Source organism: Cibotium barometz, chromosome 57 (assembly GCF_041138505.1).
Source record: "Cibotium barometz isolate CiBa-2024 chromosome 57, ASM4113850v1, whole genome shotgun sequence".
Taxonomy (NCBI): Eukaryota; Viridiplantae; Streptophyta; class Polypodiopsida; order Cyatheales; family Cibotiaceae; genus Cibotium; species Cibotium barometz.
Window position 1 is genome coordinate 13,288,735 of NC_141102.1, and position 17,982 is coordinate 13,306,716.

Sequence of the window (17,982 nt, forward strand, 5' to 3'; positions counted from 1 at the left end):
AGAAGTCTTCTTGATGGGGGACTTCAATGCACGGACTCGGAGCAGACAGTGCGAGATCTATGACTTTGAGGATCCCCTGAGACTAGAGCCGCTAGCTACAGAGGATACAGGGACCACTCGGATCTCCGCTGATGGAGGAGCTGACAGCATTGGATATGGGCAACATCTGTTGGAGCTTGGGGCCCGACACCATCTCGTTATTTATAATGGGATGACTCAGTGGCCAGATTCAGGTGTGTTGACTTGCTTTCCAGTGGGAGGCGGCAGTAGTACAGTGGATTATGTGATGGGATCCCGGGAGGCAGCAGATATGGTGTCTCACTTCACCGTACCACCATGCCCCATTGGGGCGGATCATACATACCTATCCCTCACTTTCAGGAGCTTATTGGAGACCCACCCACCCATCATACAGCCACCACGCACTATTTTTCACTTCACTCAGGATCTAGCCGAGGTGTACGACTATCATGTTCATGATCAACTATTGGCCTTAGATCCATCGGCACCCATGGCCATGCTCACCTCCCAGCTCTCACATGTACTTCACTCCGCAGCCGCGAGGAGTTTCCCATACCACATACAGACAGGACGGCCACCTACATCTGGGAGCATGCCCCAGAACCGATGGTATGATGATGAGTGCAGAAACCTTTACCGCAGTCTCCGAGTGCAGAGGGCTCGCGGGGAGATCACCCGGAGGCAGGCAGGCAGGAGGATGCATACTCTCACCCGTCGTAAGCGGCGAGCTTATGAGGAGGCTCAGTACTGGGACACACATCACATGCTCATGAGCAGAGATGCTGCTGCTGCTTGGAGGAGACTCAGAGAGCCCCGTCCTCCCACACCTATTGCCGATCCTCAGACCTGGTAGACATGCAGAGAGACTTTATGATGTGCGTGCACAGCCCCCTATACCACAGCCCACAGAGCCATGCCCCACAGTCTCCACCTTCTTCACCCCACCTATGGTTAGGAGGGCCATATGCCGACTCCAACATGGACGGGCGACAGATCATACAGGATTACAGGGAGAGCATCTTATCTATGCTATTGATACATTGGCACCATTTCTTGCTCATCTCTTCAACAGAGCTCTGTCAGAGGGGTTTCCGGCTGAGTGGACGATGCACACTATTGTGCCGATCCATAAAGCGGGAGATGTACTAGACCCCGGGAACTACAGGACCATCATGATTGGCCATATATTGGCCAAACTATACGGGGCAGTTTTGGAGGCAGAGCTGAGCACTCATGCAGAGGTTGGGAGATTGAGAGCAGCAGGCCAGGCAGGCTTCCGTCGAGCCTTCTCGACCATCGACCACATTTTTACATTGAGGTGCCTGATTGATCAGGCCAAGGCACGGAGGCAACGGCTCTATTGTTGCTTTGTGGATTTCCGCAAGGCATTTGATACTGTGCCCAGAGAGCGCCTCTTTCGGCGACTACAGACACTAGGCATACCTTCAGACATGATGTGGGGCATATACAGGCTATATGAGCAGGTCTTTGGGAGAGTCCGATGCCCAGGAGGCTTGTCCGACACAGTTGCTAGCACCATTGGTGTGAAGCAGGGGTGCCCGCTCTCCCCCACGCTCTTTGGGCTCTATATTGATGAGGCGGTCGGCTACATCACACAGGGAGGAGGCTCTGGGGTTGAGCTATCAGGTATTACTGTCCATGTTATGCTTTATGCTGATGACATCATCTTGGTATCCGATACGCAGGTTGGGCTTCAAAGACACCTTGTGGCTCTTGATGACTTCTGCGCACAGCAGGGCTCACAGTGAACCTTGGGAAAACCAAGGTTATGATCTTCCACACTTCACCCGCAGTCAGGAGCCACACTACTCTCACATTAGCAGGAGGGCGGGTCGAGGTGGTGAGCTCTTATGTTTACCTTGGCATCACATTTACTAGCTCAGCTGGATGCTTCTCCATGGCTCAAGCAGTCCAAGACAGAGTGACCCGGGGGTATGCAGCTCTTGCTGGCCTTGAGCGTCAGTGTTATCAGGCACATTTTCAGGAACCCCGCACGAAGGGGTGGCTCTTTGATACATTAGTGACACCAGCCTTGATGTATGCAGCAGCGGTTTGGGCACCAGGGCTTGGAGCCTCCACATGGGTACAGCTGGAGAGACCACAGATCTTGATGCTCTCGAGGATGATACGCAGCAAACCATCCGTCCCGCACGACATTGTTCGAGCGGAGTTTGCTGCACCACCTATGGCAGTGGAGGCATTGTTCCAGACGATCTCCTTTATATACAGGATGAGGGAGATGCCCATGGAGAGATTATCCCGCCGAGCTTTTGAGGCATCCAGACAGCTGGCCGAGGCTGGACACACTGGATCTTGGTATGCACAGATGCTACAGTGGTTCTCACATCATGGTATAGACCTTGAGCGGTTGCCACCTTTTCAGTATGATCAGTCTGCTCCACGGGGTTACCTCTCTCTCAATGAGAGGAACAGAGTGATGAGACAGGACATATGGCAGCACTACATACAGGAGACATGGACAGCACCAGAGAGCCCACTACCACCGAAGATGCTGTACTACAGAGACCACTTTAGAGCATCTTAGGGGATGGGTTTATACATCGACCGCGGTACATGGATGTATACATGCCACACAGCTCTCGCGTTGCTATTGGACAGCTACGAGTCTCATCACATCAGCTAGAGATAGAGGTTGGGAGAGCGGCACGGGTTCCTAGAGCTGAGCGGATATGCAGATTGTGCCGCGAGGAGGTGGAGACTGAGGATCACTTTGTATGTAGATGTAGAGCCCACCAGGGGGTCAGAGATAGATATGCAGGATTGTTTGAGGAGCACTCTTCACTACATCAGTTGATGGAGGCCTCGGACCAGCGACAGCTTGGCAGACTACTACTAGAGCTTCATAGTTCTCGAGAGAGACTCCTCCAGACACCCGCTCCCACTAGGGGTGGGAGACAGTCCCAGCTCACAGATTTCTTCCAGAGAGCTATGCCAGTGCCAGCTGATGTACCGCGTGGGGTGACCGCACAGAGAGCAGAGGAATTGAGAGCCAGGAGGAGACCTAGACAGACTGGACATAGAGCACCCCGACTCCGTCACCGAGAGATAGCAGCTATCCGAATGAGACACCAGATGGAGACACAGGAGAGGCTAGCTCGCTTTCATTCAGACTCAGGGTACATGTTCATGCCATTCACAGCCTCAGCATCGGCGATGTATGATATCTTATATCCCTCTTATGGCACTGGATGGAGTTAGACATAGATCTGCATAGCATGCTTGTACTACCCCTTCAGCATATAGAGATGCATCTTGCCTTAGCACTCCATCCACATCCCCACCCCCCTTATATTGTTTGTATATGGGCTCCACCGATCCATGATGATTGACAGTTGTATCCAGACACATGCACACTTTTTCTTTTGTTTCTTTTCTTCCGATGACTGGAAGAACACAGTTGTATTATTTTTTGTCTCATAGGTCGACTTTGGCCTCTCGTAGACGTTAATATATCTTTCTTTCTTTCTTTCTTTCTCTCTCTCTAGAGAGAGAGAGAGAGAGAGAGAGAGAGAGAGAGAGGTACTCATCAAAAATATGCAAAGACTTAAAAACCAGCGATTAACTAAAAATAGGCCTTGATCCGAGGCATGAGTGCTGATCACAAATGTTAAAAGGTCCGATTCAGTATCTGTTCATTTGTGCTTCGTCTGTGCCTTATTTCACGTGACCTGAAATGGTTTTTGTTGGTGCAGGTTATAGTTTTACTTTCCATGATACAATTAGATCCCTCAAGTTACACCTTTCCTCTGAGGTATGTTTCGCAGGTGTACAATCCCGTGAATGTCTTTATGTTTATTGATTAGAAAGTTTATTGTTAAAAAGGTTCTCTTTGATATCATTTAAGGTATCACAAGGTATGCAAGCTTTATCTAGAGGAAGAGCAACATTTATGGATGCTAATGAATTGATTGAGTGTGTGTTTACTTCAAAGACTAGAGGTAGAAGAAGTTAAAACAAATATGGTCAAAGTAACAGCATGTTGAGGCACAAAATGTTGAGGCGGAAACTCAGCCAAGATCATTGAAGACTTGAGCCTTGAGTTGCAACAAAGAGCTGAGAGAGAAAAGTCCATGGCTGGGTGACGTTAGCATCCAACTTACCATCATTCTTGATAAATTGGATTTTCTTTGGAAGTGCTGGTGGACTTGATGGCGATGGTTAGGGAGCTGGCTGTATGGTGAGAAGCAAGGCTTTGAACTCTTGTTGTCGTTGATCTTGCCATGGTGCTAAGATGGTCGTCCCACTCTTGGCGATGTCGTTCTTTTGCTTTGGCTCTCAAGCTCTCGTTGACGGTCGGCTGTGAGGGAGGCTCACAATCTCTCCTCCATCTCCATGGTAGGTTGGTGCTGTCTCTCTTCTGGATCCTCCTAAGGTGTGGATGCTCTTGCTTGCAACGTAGGAAGAAAGGATTGAAGCGTTTATTGAAACATCATTTTCTGATTTTAGCATAAAGGCCTGATGATTTTGCAAAAATTGCTGCATCATAGCCAAAAGGGATTCGATGGAAGATGTAGGGTTTGGAGTAGAGGCTTGGGTTGGAGAAACGGGGGACTCTTGCTGCCCCTTCTGCACTTCAGATTGCTCTTCCAAGTGATTCATAGTGGGGGTGTTGGTGTTCGTGCTTGAACGCAAGTAAACCATCCACTATGAGGTATGGAGGCTCTAAGAGTCATTTCCCAAAAGGCTAGTATACCAACCACGTTTCAAGAGATGGGAACCACTCCGGAACTAGGGGTGTGCACTCAGAACCCAACTTGCAAAAAAAAAAAAAAATCATCAACTTATAAAAGGCTAGTATACCAACCACGTTTCAAGAGATGGGAACCACTCCGGAACTAGGGGTGTGCACTCAGAAAATCATCAACTTATAAAAGCCAAAGCTCTGATACCTTATGTGGAAGTGTTCAATGATAAAAAACGATGCAAAGACAATGTTGAAAACTGAATTTGGAGATGACGGTTGAGAGAATATGCAAGGACGCAAGATTGGGTCCTAACTAACCCTCTCAAGGGTCCCCACCGCTGGGTGGTGTATTTGCTTGATATATTGCTTCAAAGAGAATGCGGGAGCCACTCCGGAATTCACACATGGGTTGACACAATTGCCAAGAACTTGGACAATGACTTACACTTGACTTGGCTGTCTAGACACCCTGCCCATTGGTCTAATAAGTGTCCATTAGGCCTTGTACAACATTACATCTTGCAAAGAGGGTTACATTGACCTTGTGCCATGGGCACGACGTGACTTACCCTAACTGGCCTAGATGGTACCTGGTGACAAGTCGGTGGACTAGGGGTCACAACATGCTCTTGGCCCATCAGAAGAGGTGTCCTAAGTGTACTGACTACGCAGAATGTCCACGTGGTACCCTTGTACAATAGTGTGCACGCGACGTCGGACATGGAGTGTACCTTACCAGTCACATACACTCACGCACCTCGTGTGTCGCTTCTAGTACTCCCGCATGGGTCTCTTTGAACTTCACACTTGATCTCATAAGTGGTGATGTGCATTGTATGCCGCCATAGGTTTCCCACGCGTTACTTGCGTGTCCCATGCTTTGTCAGCATGTAATTAAAGAAAATGTAACACTAAATGTAGATATGGTGTGCCATCCAATACTTGCCAAAACTTGATAGAGGTCAGATTCCTAGTGAAAGTCTGCTTCCTTGGCATGCCCAAGGGGTACCATGAGCTTCTCTTTGCCATTGACCTTTGTGTGAGGAAAGTGGTGGAAAACCTTAAGAGTGAAATTTCTTCCTTAGCATTTGTGGCTGGGATTCTGTTCCCCACATTGTTCACGCTCTTCGTGGATAACCTCCTACAACGGATTTCTCTCCCCGTGGGTGGATGGATCCAACAACTTAGTTCTTAGGCATCTGATGTCAATGTTTTACATGGTGAAGCAATGCGTTGATTGTTTCACTAAATGGAGATACGGCCTCTCGTTCGATACTCAAACTTGGGAGGTCGGATCCCCAAGGAACGCACTAGGGTGGCAAACTATCCATCAAATTTCTAAATACAAAAGTGAATGAAAACAAAAAATACAAAAGTGTATTTCTGGGCTTGAAAATCCAAGAGGAACTTAAGAGTCCTACTCCACTCTTCTTAGCCTGACATTGGATGCTTCCTAACTGGAAGATCACGTCCACAAGATCTTCTTTAGCAAGGGCTTTCCCCATCCGATGGGGTGGAGGAGTTTGTAGTAGCTCTAAGGCTATCCTCTTAGAATTATCTTCATGACATTATGTTATGTACTTGGAGCTAATCCTAGGATTAGTGGACCTAATCTAGTAGGGTTAGGGGAACTTGGGCTTAGGAGAAGCAGATAGATGCAAAGGGCTAAGGTATAGTAGGCTCAAGTGTCACTATATAAGTGATGCCTTGGGTTATTATTGTGTTGTCAGTCGTTCAATGCACTTTTGATGGGTCTGTGCGTGGACTAGAGTTTTTTCTCTTGCCTTGGACATGTTAGATTACAGATAGGCTTGTTGAGGGCTCCTGTGGGTAGGCACTCGTGGTATGGGATGCCGGTGCTGATGGCATGTATTTGTGGAGTGGAACCTTAGCCCCTGGCTTGGGGGTGGATCGAAGTATTGATCTTTGGTGGGGTGGTGAGCTTGCTTGCTCCCTTTTTATTGGTTTCTCTAATCTTGTTTTGAACTGCGCTAAAAGAAAGAGCAAACACAGGTTGTAGGTAAAAGCACAAACTGTAGAAGGCTGAGAATAGTTGATTATTGCTGAAAATGAGCACGAGGATGCCCGTAGGTGCTTACAAGCATAAGAGACTGTTGCAACAGCCAATGACCTCCAGCAGATATGCAAGAATGAGATGAAAAACGAGGAGAAGGGTGTGCTCCCTGATATATCCCTCATATGAGCTGGCCGACAGTAGCCGTGGAGCATAAATATGCCAAAATAGCCTAAAAAAGGCTCATAAAATGCTGGAAAAATCCTAAGTAATGTCTGGTAAATATGTTAATACAAGGCCTCGTAAAAATGACCAGCACAAGCATGAAAAGGTATATGTAGACCCTATGGAGATGATATATTTTCCAACACCTCCTCTTCAGTGCCAGAGGGGCGGTCCAATACCAACATGCTGAAGTAACACCTCCAAAGTTGTAACGGAAGGGCAGTTGTAACACGGAAATCTTATGTCATAAGCATGCCAGATAAAAGAAAGATGTTAGCTCTGCACAGTACACCACACTAGGGGCTAGAAGAGACTGAACGCGCCCCTCCCCTCCCCCCCCCCCCCCCCCCCCTCTCCCTTTATGGTTAGATTACCAAAAAGGAGTTTGTTTCCAAATACAACTTTGCGGGTGCCCAAGGATTCTCCACTGGCCAGCACCTATTTCTTCTAGTACAATATGAAAACAAAAGAAAACATATGCTGAATTTTGATATCAATCTGTCAGGTGCATCCCGCACTTGGATGCCACGTAGACATTTCTGTACAGAAGGTGCAGGACCTGGGATGGTGAACTGGTCCCATGTGAGCCCAGTCTGGGACGAGTCAGCCAAGGATCCATCTCAGTCGTCCGAGGTCAGGTGTGCACTGTCCTGCACATGAAACAGTGCTAGTCCGCGCTGTGAGTCTCCCTCTAGAATGATGTTAGTGGTTCTGTGTATCTGGTATGGTACCGGATGCCAGATCACTGAGTAGATTATGTTTAGGACAAGGGGCCAGCCCATAGGGCTACCCCGGATCTGAGTGTGGGCATGGGAATGGTGTAGAACCACCCCCATGAGGGCCAGGAAGGCCCAAGCTGAACCCACCAGCCATGGAGGGGCTGTAGGACAGCCCTAGGGCACAGATAAGGCAATCTCCACGAGATTACAGCCTTTATATGGCTGTAGGGCATGTATGGGGCAGCCCATACAGGCTGCCCAGCCTTGGGATTGTGGACAAAAGTGGTGTCCAGCCAATCAGAAGTAGGCGCATCACTTTCAGCCTGTTAAGAAAAAAAGGTAGTATTTTTTGGGATTTAATTCAGCATTTATTGCTGAATTTCACCAGTCGTGGGACATAGCTTGTTTTTTCAGCTGGCCGACTGCTCCTCAGGAGGAGTATAAATAGTGGAGGCCATAATCCCATCATTCATCTCAGTTTTCACCAAGTGCTCAAGCCAATCAAGGGCCAGTCAAGCCAAGGAGATTGTCAAGCAAAGGGGTGGACTTCTGAAGGTCAAGGGCAGGATTTTCCAGCCAAGAAAAGGTCAAGTTTTCTGTATTTGTTTTCAGATTTACATCATTCTAATAAAGCAAATACACCATTCGTGGTGGGGGCCCTACAGAGGGTAATTGGGACCCAATACTGTGTCCTCTCCATCTCCCCCTTCTCTCTCTATTTTTCTGCACATCTCCTTTCAGTTTGTGCGTTAATTCCGTCGCGAAAAGAGTGCTGATTTCTGAGTTTTGAAGTACTGATCCTTCTCCGAAGCTTCCGCATATTACACAATCTTCAGCACCAAAGAGCATTTCCAGCATTAAGCACATGTAGGACAACCATGGACAGCCCATAGCACTCTCACATCAGCCTGGGACAGTCCTGCATCTTCATCTTCCTCCTATCTAGCTCACAGAGCAAGTCGATCAGCTCTCAGAAGCCACAAGGGAAGTCAACCAGGAGCAGTTCACAAGCCAGATGGTCTCCGATCAATAGAGGATGTCTCTCCCACTAATCGGCCAGCACTTCCCTACCTCTAGATGCACTGACCAGAAGCTTCTTAGGGATGTAAACAGTCGCCCAACATCCACCATTTGAAGTCGACTAACCTTGGCCACACCCCTGGTTGAATTCCGGCGTGGTCCATAGAGGTTGATGAGTGTAGGAAGTTGTAGAACCAGTCGACCAGCTCCTCCTATGCACTAGAAAGCAAGCGCCTCTCCAAAAGTGGAGTTCCCCCCCTTTAATAGAGTTGTAGAACCAGTCGACCAGCTCCTCCTATGCACTAGAAAGGAGGCGCCTCTCCAAAACTGGAGTTCCCCCCTTTAATAGAGTTCCACCCCCGTAATAGAGTTCCACGGCTGAAAATAGCCCAGACGTGTGGTTTTCTGGTCTAGAAGGGCGCGCCTACAAGGGATTGGTCCAAATCTTGTCTAGTGTCCATCTATTGGCTGCCATGTGTATTAAATTGGTCCTTCCCAATGTGAATAACTTATAATGTGTCCGGTCACTTATAAGTGTGTGGATCTACACCCCTAATTATAGTATGTGAAATAAATTTGGTTTTTGGGGACACTTGGGGAAGTGTCGGCACAGTACAAATGCTCCAGAATCTAATGAATCCAAAGTGCCTCAGTCGAGGAGAGAAGGTAGGATTTGTACTCAGTCTCGATGGAAGAAGCAGTCCTCTGCATCTGAGACTTCCAAGAAACCAATCCAGTACCAAGCATGAAGCAATATCCAGATATAGACCTCCGAGTATCAATGCAGCCTGCCCAATTAGAATCTGTGAAACCAACCAAATCAGCATCACTGGAATAGGTGATGCCATAATCTGAAGTACCTCGAAGATAACGAAGAACTCTCAAGGCTACCTGCCAATGAGACCTTCGAGCGGTTGTTGAGAACTGGTTGAGAACACTTATAGCATAGGAGATATTTGGATGGGTGTTGGCAAGGTACAGCAATGAGCCAACAATCTACCAGTACCCTGTGGAATCCACCAAGGGGGTATCATCCTCCTTGGATAACTTGGCATTGGGATCCATGGGACAAGAGAGAGGTGTACAGTCTGACAACCCATAAACTGAGAGTAGCTTCTTCACATACTTTTGCTAAGAAATGAAGATACAATCATCTTTTTGCCAACCCTCCAGCCCAAGAGAACAATGAAGAAGGCCAAGATCAGTCATCTCAAATGTCTTTAAAAGCTTGGACTAAACCTGTGTGACCAACTCAGTATCTAAGCAAAAAAAGATGAGGTCATCAACAGACAAAACAATGACACAAATATCCCCCTCAGAAAGAAGCACATAGAGATTGCTGTATGCATATGCCCTCTCAAAGCCAAGAGATAACAAGAAGGCATCAATCTTGTGATACCAGGCACGGGGTGCTTGTTTGAGACCATAAAGTGCCTTCTTCAGAAGATACACGTGGGTGTCTTGTTTTTGAATCACAAAACTAGGAGGCTGCTCAACATAAACTTCCTCCTCTAAATCTCCACTCAGAAAAGCGGATTTGACATCCATCTGGAACACGGGCCATGTAAAGCGCCGACCAGATAAACCCTACGATTAAGCATAAACATGGAAACAAAAGGACATAGCATCAAGCTCACCGCCCAACCATAGAGCCATTCAGGCTCACACCCTGTTGGATTATATCATCTCCAGAGGGTCTACATCACCTTTTTCATGCTTGTAGTGGCCATTTTTGAGGCCCTGCATTAGCACATCTTAGTAGAGATTATTCAACATTTTTCTACCATTTTTTGGGTATTTTTAGGCATTTTATGTAGCATTTTATGCTATTGCCATGCTGTCGGCCTGCTACAGCTGGCCGACTAGCATCTTGGGGGAGTATATAAGGGCTGGCTCCCTTTCCCCCAATACTCTCTATGTGCTTCTTTCTGATGGAGATATTTGTGTCATTGTTTTGTATGTTGATGACCTCATTCCTTCTGGCGCAGATACTGGGTTGGTCACACAGGTTCAGTCCAAGCTTTCAGAGACATTTAAGATGACTGATCTTGGCCTTCTACATTATTTTCTTGGGCTGGAGGTTTGGCAGAAAGATGACTGTATCTTCATTTCTCAACAGAAGTATGTGAGGAAGCTGCTCACACTTTATGGGTTGTCAGATTTTGTACATCTCTCTTGTCCCATGGATCCCAATGCCAAGTTATCCAAGGAGGATGATACACCCTTGGTGGATTCCACAGAGTACCGGCAGATTGTTGGCTCATTGCTTTACCTTGCCAACACCCGTCCAGACATCTCCTATGCTATGAGTGTCCTTAGCCAGTTCTCATCAGTCGCTCGAAGGTCACATTGGCAGGCAGCTTTGAGAGTTCCTCGTTATCTTTGAGGTACTTCAGATTATGGCATTACCTACTCTTGTGGTGCTGATTTGGTTGGCTTCACAGATTCTGATTGGGCAGGCTGTATTGATACTCGGAGGTCTACATCTGGATATTGCTTCATGCTTGGTTCTGAATTGGTTTCTTGGAAGTCTCAAAAGCAGAGGATTGCTTCTGCTTCTGCTTCTTCCACGGAGGCTGAGTATAAATCCTACCTTCTCTCCTCTACCGAGGCACTTTGGATTCATCAGATTCTGGAGCATTTGTGCTGTGCCGACGATTCCCCGGTTACTATTTTCTCGGATTCTCAGAGTGTTATTGCTCTAGCACAAAATCTTGTGATACGGGGACGATCCAAGCATATTGAAGTGCATTATCATTTTGTACGCGACTGGATCGAGTTGGGCCTTCTTCGACTGGCCTACTGTTCTACCAAGGACAATGTGGCTGATCTCTTCACCAAACCACTTCCGAGAGCTACTGTGGAGGTGTTACTTCAGCATGCTGGTATTAGACCGCCCCTTTGGTGCTGAAGAGGAGGTGTTGGATTATATCATCTCTAGAGGGTCTACATCACCTTTTTCATGCTTGTATTGGCCATTTCTGAGGCCCTGCATTAGCATATCTTAGCAGAGATTATTCAGCATTTTTCTACCATTTTTGGGTATTTTTAGGCATTTTATGTAGCATTTTATGCTACTGCCATGTTGTCGGCCTGCTATACAGCTGGCCGACGAGCATCTTGGGGGAGTATATAAGGGCTGGCTCCCTTTCTGCCAATTCATCTCATTATTCAGCATTCAGTTGAGGTCATTAGCAGCTGCTACTGCTTCTCACCATTGTACAGCACCTACGGGCTTCACTCGTGCTCAGATTTCAGCAATAAACATCAATTTCCAGCATTTACAGGTCTTGTACCTGGGCCTACATCTGTGTTTTATATTTGCTTCACTTTCTTTCACCCCCGAGCAAGGGGGACAGTAGCATCCAAGACATGGCTCCACGTGCAAAGTCCTTGGCGTCCCAAAGCACGGACTAGTCTCAAGGCCTCGAGTCTAGGTCTGAGGAGCTCTCTCCCAAAATTTACCCATAAAGTGACTTATATAGGCCTCCTATAAACCAGGAGCCAAATATAGCACATGTCTCATAAAAGCTACTAATCCCCTCACGTAAGATGCCTAACTCTGGGTTATGGTTAACCCAACCCGAGTATACTTCCCCCCTTATGAACCATTGATGTCCTCAACAATGAATTCGGGGAATCGACTCTTCAAGCTACGCACTGACTCCCATGCAGCCTCGACCTGGGACCGTCCCTTCCACTTGATCAAGTACTCTGAATAAACGGTATTCCGAGACCGTTTTGTACGTTGATCCAGAACCAACTCGGGCTCTAAGGGAATATACCTAGTCATATCTTCGAGGTTAGGGATCTCCTCCACTGGGACAATCTCATCACCTTCACCCAGACGTTCCTTTAAACGATTGATGTGAAAAACATGGTGAATCTTGATTCTAGAAGGAAGTGCTAACCGATAAGCTACCTCACTAATCTTCTCTGTGATCTGATAAGGACCACAACATCGAGAAGACAGCTTGTAAAACTTACCAGTTCTCATCGTTTTAGAGTCCTTTGGGACTTTAAGATACACCCACATGCCCTCTTGTAAGGCTCTAGGAGTTCGTTGTTGGTTGGTGTAAAACTGAGCGCGATCTTGAGCACTCTTTACGCTTTCCCTTGCAATTTTCAGCATGTCTTGCATATCTTGCAAGAAGTCCACTGCGAATTGCAATTTGACTCCCCTTAACCCAACGTCTATATGTGATTTTGGTTGATAACCATACATAAGCATGAATGGGCTATAACTAGTAGCCGCATGCTTACTGCCATTATAAGCAAACTCAATCTATGGGAGGTACCTTTCCCACTCAGACTGTCTCTTAGAGACACACGCCATGCCCTCAACACATCCTCCATAGTCTGGTTAGTCCTCTTTGTCCAACCATTCGACTCAGGATGATCTGAAGATGACATACTCAAGCGTGTTTCCAATTTGGAAAATATGGATTGCCAAAATTGTGTAGTGAATTTGGGATCCTTGTCATTGACAATCTCCTCAGGCAGTCCATAAAGCTTGGATAACTGCTCCACAAAGAGCTGAGCCAACTTGTGACTCTTCACTGTCGACTTAGTAGGGATAAATCTTGCCATCTTCGTCAATTGGTCTACAATAACCTAGATTGAGTCATGGCCCCTATTAGTCCAAGGTAATCCAACTACAAAATCCATCGAGATACTTTACCATTTGTTCTCAGGAATTTGCAAAGGATGTAACAATCCACCAGCTCTAAGCCTTTCAGCTTTGTTAAGCTGGCAATGGGAACACTTCTGCACATAATCCTCGACAAAGGACTTCATGCGCAGCCAGTAAAAATGTCGGCCAACCAAGTCTAAGGTTCTATGTATATGCCTGGGTGCCCTGCACTAGGTGCATCATGGCCCTCATGCAATATCAAAGTTTGGACGTCCAGATCACTGGGCACACAAACCTTGCCACCCTTAAACAATAATCCATCTCTAATGGAATACTTTCCCAATATCTTTCTCTCAGCAGCACTCATCGGAGTGTTTGGAACACTCGGATCTCGTAGGCTGCTTCCGGCTTGGACCAATTGCCAGATTCGACCAAAACGGGAATCTTGTTGGCAACGCCCTTTGCGAGATAGATAAAAGTCAGTCGTTATCTCAGTAAAAGAGAGAGCATTAACCTCGGGGATCTTACTAAGGGCATCAGCAACCCGATTGGTTGTTCCCCTACGGTAACGGATCTCAAAGTCAAATTCCTGCGTGAGGTCAACCCATTTGGCCAACCTCACCCATCTGGCCTTCTGACCCCTCAGGTCAGGCTGATCACAAATATACTTCAACGAATGGTGATCTGTCTAGACTACAAATCGAGACCCATACAAATAGTGTCTCTAGATCTTCAACGCATGGACAATTGCCAGAAGCTCCTTTTCTGGGTAGGGTACCTCATCTGTGCATCTGAAAGCTTTCTACTTTCAAATGCTATGGGCCTCCCATCCTGGAATAGGGCAGCACCTATTGCATAATCACTGGCATCTGTTTCAACCACAAAAGGTTTACTGGGATCGACAATCCGCAATATAGGCACCGAGGTAACAAGCTCCTTTAGTGCTCTAAAACACTGGTCCAACTTGTCACTCCAAACCACCGGAGGACTTAGCGCCTTTCTTGCTTCTCACCCCCTTTAAAAGTTCATTCAAAGAGGCAGCAATCTTGGCATAAGCCTCGATGAACTTCTTGAAAAGGCTAGTGAATCCCAAAAAAGATTTCACTTGCCTAATTGTCCTTGGAATAGGCTATTCAAGGACCTTCCGGATCAATCTTCACACCATCAACGGTAATGACATGACCAAGATACAAGAGTTCCTGCTTAAAGAAATCACATTTTGACTCCTTTGCATACAGCTTCTCTCGTTTGAGAATCTTTAAGACGACTTTGAGATGTTGTATGTGTTCTTCCAATGACCTACTATAAATTAGTATGTCATCCAAGAAGACAACAATCCACTTTTTCAGATATGGATGAAATAAATCGTTCATCATCTGCTGGAAAGTAGTAGGAGCATTAGTGAACCTGAAAGGTAAGACTACAACTCATAGTGGCCATAGTGCGTCCGAAACGCAGTCTTAGGCACGTCCTCAGGTTTAATCCTTATTTGATGATAGCTTGACCGTAGATCAATCTTGGTGAAATACTTAGCACCCTGAAGATGATCCACCAAGTCATCCATCCTCGGTAAAGGATACTTGTTCTTGACAGTGAGCTTGTTCAAGCCTTTGTAATCCACACAGAAGCGCATACTACCATCTTTCTTCCGTGATTGAAGAACGGGAGCACCCCATGGAGACTTACTAGATTGAACAAAACCTTTATTAAGATACTCTTGCAGTTGCCGAGCAATCTCGTCCTCTTCTCTCTAGCTAAACCGATAAGGTTGCTGGGAGACAGGATGGCTACCAGGCAATAGCTCAATCTCATGGTCAACACCCCGCTCGGGTGGGGGACCATCTGGTAACTCGTTAGGAAATACATCACTAAACTCCTTTGAAATATCATCCAAAATTTGTTGTTCTTTAGTACAACTATTGCTTGAGATAGAATTACACTCTAAAGTAGATGATCTTAACAAAATTTCAGAATTGAAAAGATCATAGAAACAACAAAAAGACACAGAATTTGGATCAAAAAGTGATTCATATATATCCTCGGCCAAAGCCTCCGCCAAAGCCTGAGTCGAGTTTACATCAGAAAATCCACGGGGGGCATCACCCCGGATTACATAGAGTTCACCGTCATGAACAAACGAGAGCTTATGAGTCCGATAATCTAACATTATCGTCTTGCTCTTGTCAAAAAACCAGGACATTTCCAAAATCATATCCACCTTGTCAAGGTTCATGATATGGAAGTCCAAAGCCTCCCGGTAGTCCTGAATCTGGACCTCCAATCTAGGTACAGTTCAATCCCACACTTCCACATGTGCACCCCAAGCAAGGTTGACCCCATTGATGATCACTTGCCTCCGTGGGTAGCCGGAGTGTCTGTACCAAACGTGAAGACAAATAGAATCCGCACCTTTTGACTGCCTACAGATCCCTCAACTCGGAGGAGATCATGCGGACCGAAGGCAAATTCACTTATCTGACATCCACGGCAACTACTTGAGGCCAAGATGAATTTCAACAGAAGAGATCAAAAAGTTACCTTGTAGTTCCGTAATATGTACCGAGGTCTTACCCCCTGAAGACTTCTTCTTCGGACAATCTTGATAGTGATGACCGGGCTGGTTGCACTCGAAGTACAAGTTATCTTTCTTTGCCTTCGCTAATTGTTCTTCGGTTTGCGGAGCGGATCTTTTCTTGCCTCTCGAGCACTTTTTGGGATTGCGCTGTGACGATTGACCATCCTGGGATGCTGCAACACTACCTCGTTTCTTGTCTTTAGAGGATTTTTGGTTCTTGCGTGCAAGCTCACCACCTCTTCTGACAGCAAGGGTGTCGTCAAAATTCTTGGCATAGCGGTAGATGTCGTCCAAAGAATGAATACGGTTCCGTAGAACCTCATTCTGATAATTTGGAGGTAGTCCGAATAAATAAAGCATATACACCAACACATGAGGCTCCTCAAGGGCCTTACAACGGTTCACCAAGTCTTTGAACTCCTGGGAATAGTTGTCCAGGCTCTTCTTTCCCATCTCCAATTTGAACAACTTATGAAAGTTGACAAACTGTTGCTTAAACACTTGCTGAAAATCAGCCCATGTTGTCGGCTTTTCACGAAGGTCCTTCCACCAGGCAAATGCCTTATGCTGAAGCATAATTTGAGCATCAGTGTATCTGTATAGATTAAAAAAGGCGGTCCACTTCGCAAGCTAGCTATCCAAGTAAAGCTCCTCGCACTCTTTCTTCTCACCGGAAAACGATTCCGGATGAAAAGGCACTTGCAGAGGAGGATTACTAGCTGAAGCTTGGGGTGCCTGGGAGCGTAGCTCCGTGAGTTGTCGTTGTAGATCAAGCATAGTGGTATACAAAGTATCCACTCGTGGAGATGTAGGAGGTTGAGGAATAGGAGAAGGTTGTGTTGAAGGTAGAGGAGGTTGTACATAACCCGTATACTAAGAATACGGAGTAGCAAACTGTGAAAAAGCATGCAAAAAATTGGGATCCACACCTGTTTGTAAAGCGGGTATGGGTTGTCCCACATATCTTGAGGGAACACTTGTGGTATATTGGGTTGAACTGTATCACCACCATGCGTAGGAGCAATAGATATTGTAGTTACTCCAAGTTGAGTTGTTGCAGGAGAGGCTGACAAAGGTCCAGACACCTCCATAGATGAAACCAAGGTATCCATGTAAAGAGAGTAAAGGTTTGAGGTGGTAGTGTAAACTTGTCTAAACAGTCGAGAGCAGAGGTGATGCACAAAAGAGAGATCAAAGCAAGCAGTTCAGGGTGTTAAAAGGCACAAATTCTGGTCAACTTCAGAATTCTGTGTGCATAAGTGACCAAACACCTAAAAAAGCATACTTGATGCCAAAAAAAGCATCTCAGATATGCGCCCACCCAAAAAGCTCCAAATCGACCTGTTTTTTTTTTGACAAAAAGCACCACGTGTGCTTTTTTACACACACCACGCACCTACCAGCCATGTATAGAGTCCTCGGCCCTTGCTGATATGTGCCCCTTCACACCTGGGCATGCCCACACATGGGTACCACGGCCACACTGTCAGAATACGCAGCGGAGATGATGACCAGATCTGGGAACACAAGAGCAAAAGCAAAAACGCAGGCAGAAAAACAGCACAAGAGAGAGACAGATGTAGGCGTGTAACTCGGCTCTATATACACAAGAAGATCCCGAGGAATGATACAAATAAGGCATGGGGGCTGAGGACCTATATATACTTCCCTGGAAGGGCAGTCGGCCAGCACTAAAGTGCCCACGACTGAAGAAAAGAGGTCCACGACTGCATAAATGCAGTCGGCCAGGTATCTGGTGCCCACGACTGATCAAAACCAGTCGGCCAGCAGCAAGAGTGCCCACGACTGATAAACATCCAGTCGGCCAGCACTGTACTGCTCTTGGCACCCTCTGGCAGCCCTCCCAAGCCTTAGAAAAATGGGAAAAAATAGGGGAAAAATACGGAGAGTGGGGAAAAATGGGAAAACACCTCATAAGGGCGGGCACACCCACAACAAAGGCCCTGGTGTATAAAACTAGACAGGAGATGACTTCTAACACCCCCTCTCAGCTCCTGGCTGTGTAACCAACCATTGGGAGCTGGGGTG

General features: G+C 46.6%; 1 protein-coding gene across 2 annotated transcripts in view; it reads left to right on the plus strand.

Moving 5' to 3' along the window:
* Positions 1-17,982, plus strand: part of LOC147606448 (uncharacterized) — a 62,011-nt gene that overhangs the window by 14,711 nt on the left and 29,318 nt on the right. For both annotated transcript variants that reach the window (XM_086792109.1, XM_086792110.1), the window contains exon 2: positions 3,756-3,814. In XM_086792109.1, coding sequence (XP_086648235.1) covers positions 3,756-3,814 — 59 coding nt within the window. The remainder of the gene's footprint in view (positions 1-3,755; positions 3,815-17,982) is intronic.